The sequence below is a fragment of the Geospiza fortis genome, unplaced genomic scaffold, assembly GCF_000277835.1.
Source record: "Geospiza fortis unplaced genomic scaffold, GeoFor_1.0 scaffold916, whole genome shotgun sequence".
Classification (NCBI taxonomy): Eukaryota; Metazoa; Chordata; class Aves; order Passeriformes; family Thraupidae; genus Geospiza; species Geospiza fortis.
The window spans coordinates 1-1,007 of NW_005054815.1; the positions used below are offsets into that span (position 1 = coordinate 1).

Sequence of the window (1,007 nt, forward strand, 5' to 3'; positions counted from 1 at the left end):
TTTCCAGGGATTCTGAAATGATGTCACCGTTGATGCAAATTTTGAAACAACATCTAAACAGGCCAGTGTATTCCATGCTGTATCTCAGGCCAGGATCACAAATCCATAACCTAGGGAGCAGGTGCAGCAGGAAAAGAAAATAACTTTCTTCCTTGTTACACTTTCCTTGGGCCATACTCCTTTGGCCCTACACTTTGTACTATTAATGATAGCAACGTAATACATGGAAAAAAATCATGGAAATGTGGAAATGTTAATCACATCTTCCCTACTTTCTTAATGAGCCTGGTGGTAGAAGGAAAATGGAGAACTTCTGCCTAAGAAAATACAATTGTCACGTTGCATCACACGATCTCGTGAGCAGAATTAGAGGAGGATAACAGTTTTCCATAAGAAACCAGAATAATACCAGCATGGTCAGCAGATACCCAAGGAAATAAGGTAACAAATGGCACCCGGGGACTGCAAATATCTCAACCTATATATTTTTTGATCCTTCAGCAAGCTCGGATGGAAATGCTAAAGACAACCAGGCAAGACTGTTTCCAAACCTGACGCCTTGGGGCACCTCTCATCAAAAGCAGCAGCGATTTCATTCTAGGACAGAACAGAGGACCAAATTACAGCTGCGGACCATAACGGCTCTGGGGTGCGGCAATAATTCTAAATTCCCCCTAAGGGCAGAGGCAAACGTGACATTGATACCCTTAAGCACGAGTCAAGTACTCATCGCTCCCGGCCCGTGGGCAAGGAGCCTGGACTCCCGCAGAGCCTGCACACCTGGAGGTACAGAAGGGTTGGATACGGGTGAGAGACGAGAGCAAGGAATTGCCACTGACCGTGTCGAGGAGAGCGGAGGGCTCCGGCTGCGTGTCCTTGGGCGCGGGGCCGGGCGGCGGCGGAGGGAAGTTGGGGCTGAAAACCATGAGGTCGCTCTTGGCAGCGCCGTCGGCCACGCACAGGCTCCGGCTGTGGCGCTGCGAGTAGGACCAGCTGCCCACTTCGCT

At 49.8% G+C, this 1,007-nt stretch overlaps 1 protein-coding gene across 1 annotated transcript in view; it reads right to left on the reverse strand.

The window, feature by feature from the left end:
- Window positions 1-551: 551 nt before the first annotated feature.
- Window positions 552-1,007, reverse strand: part of LOC102040350 (protocadherin alpha-3-like) — a gene marked incomplete at its 3' end in the record, with an annotated part of 7,212 nt that continues 6,756 nt past the window's right edge. Inside the window, 2 exon segments of the mRNA XM_031065503.1 lie at window positions 552-597; window positions 806-860. Coding sequence (XP_030921363.1) covers window positions 552-597; window positions 806-860 — 101 coding nt within the window.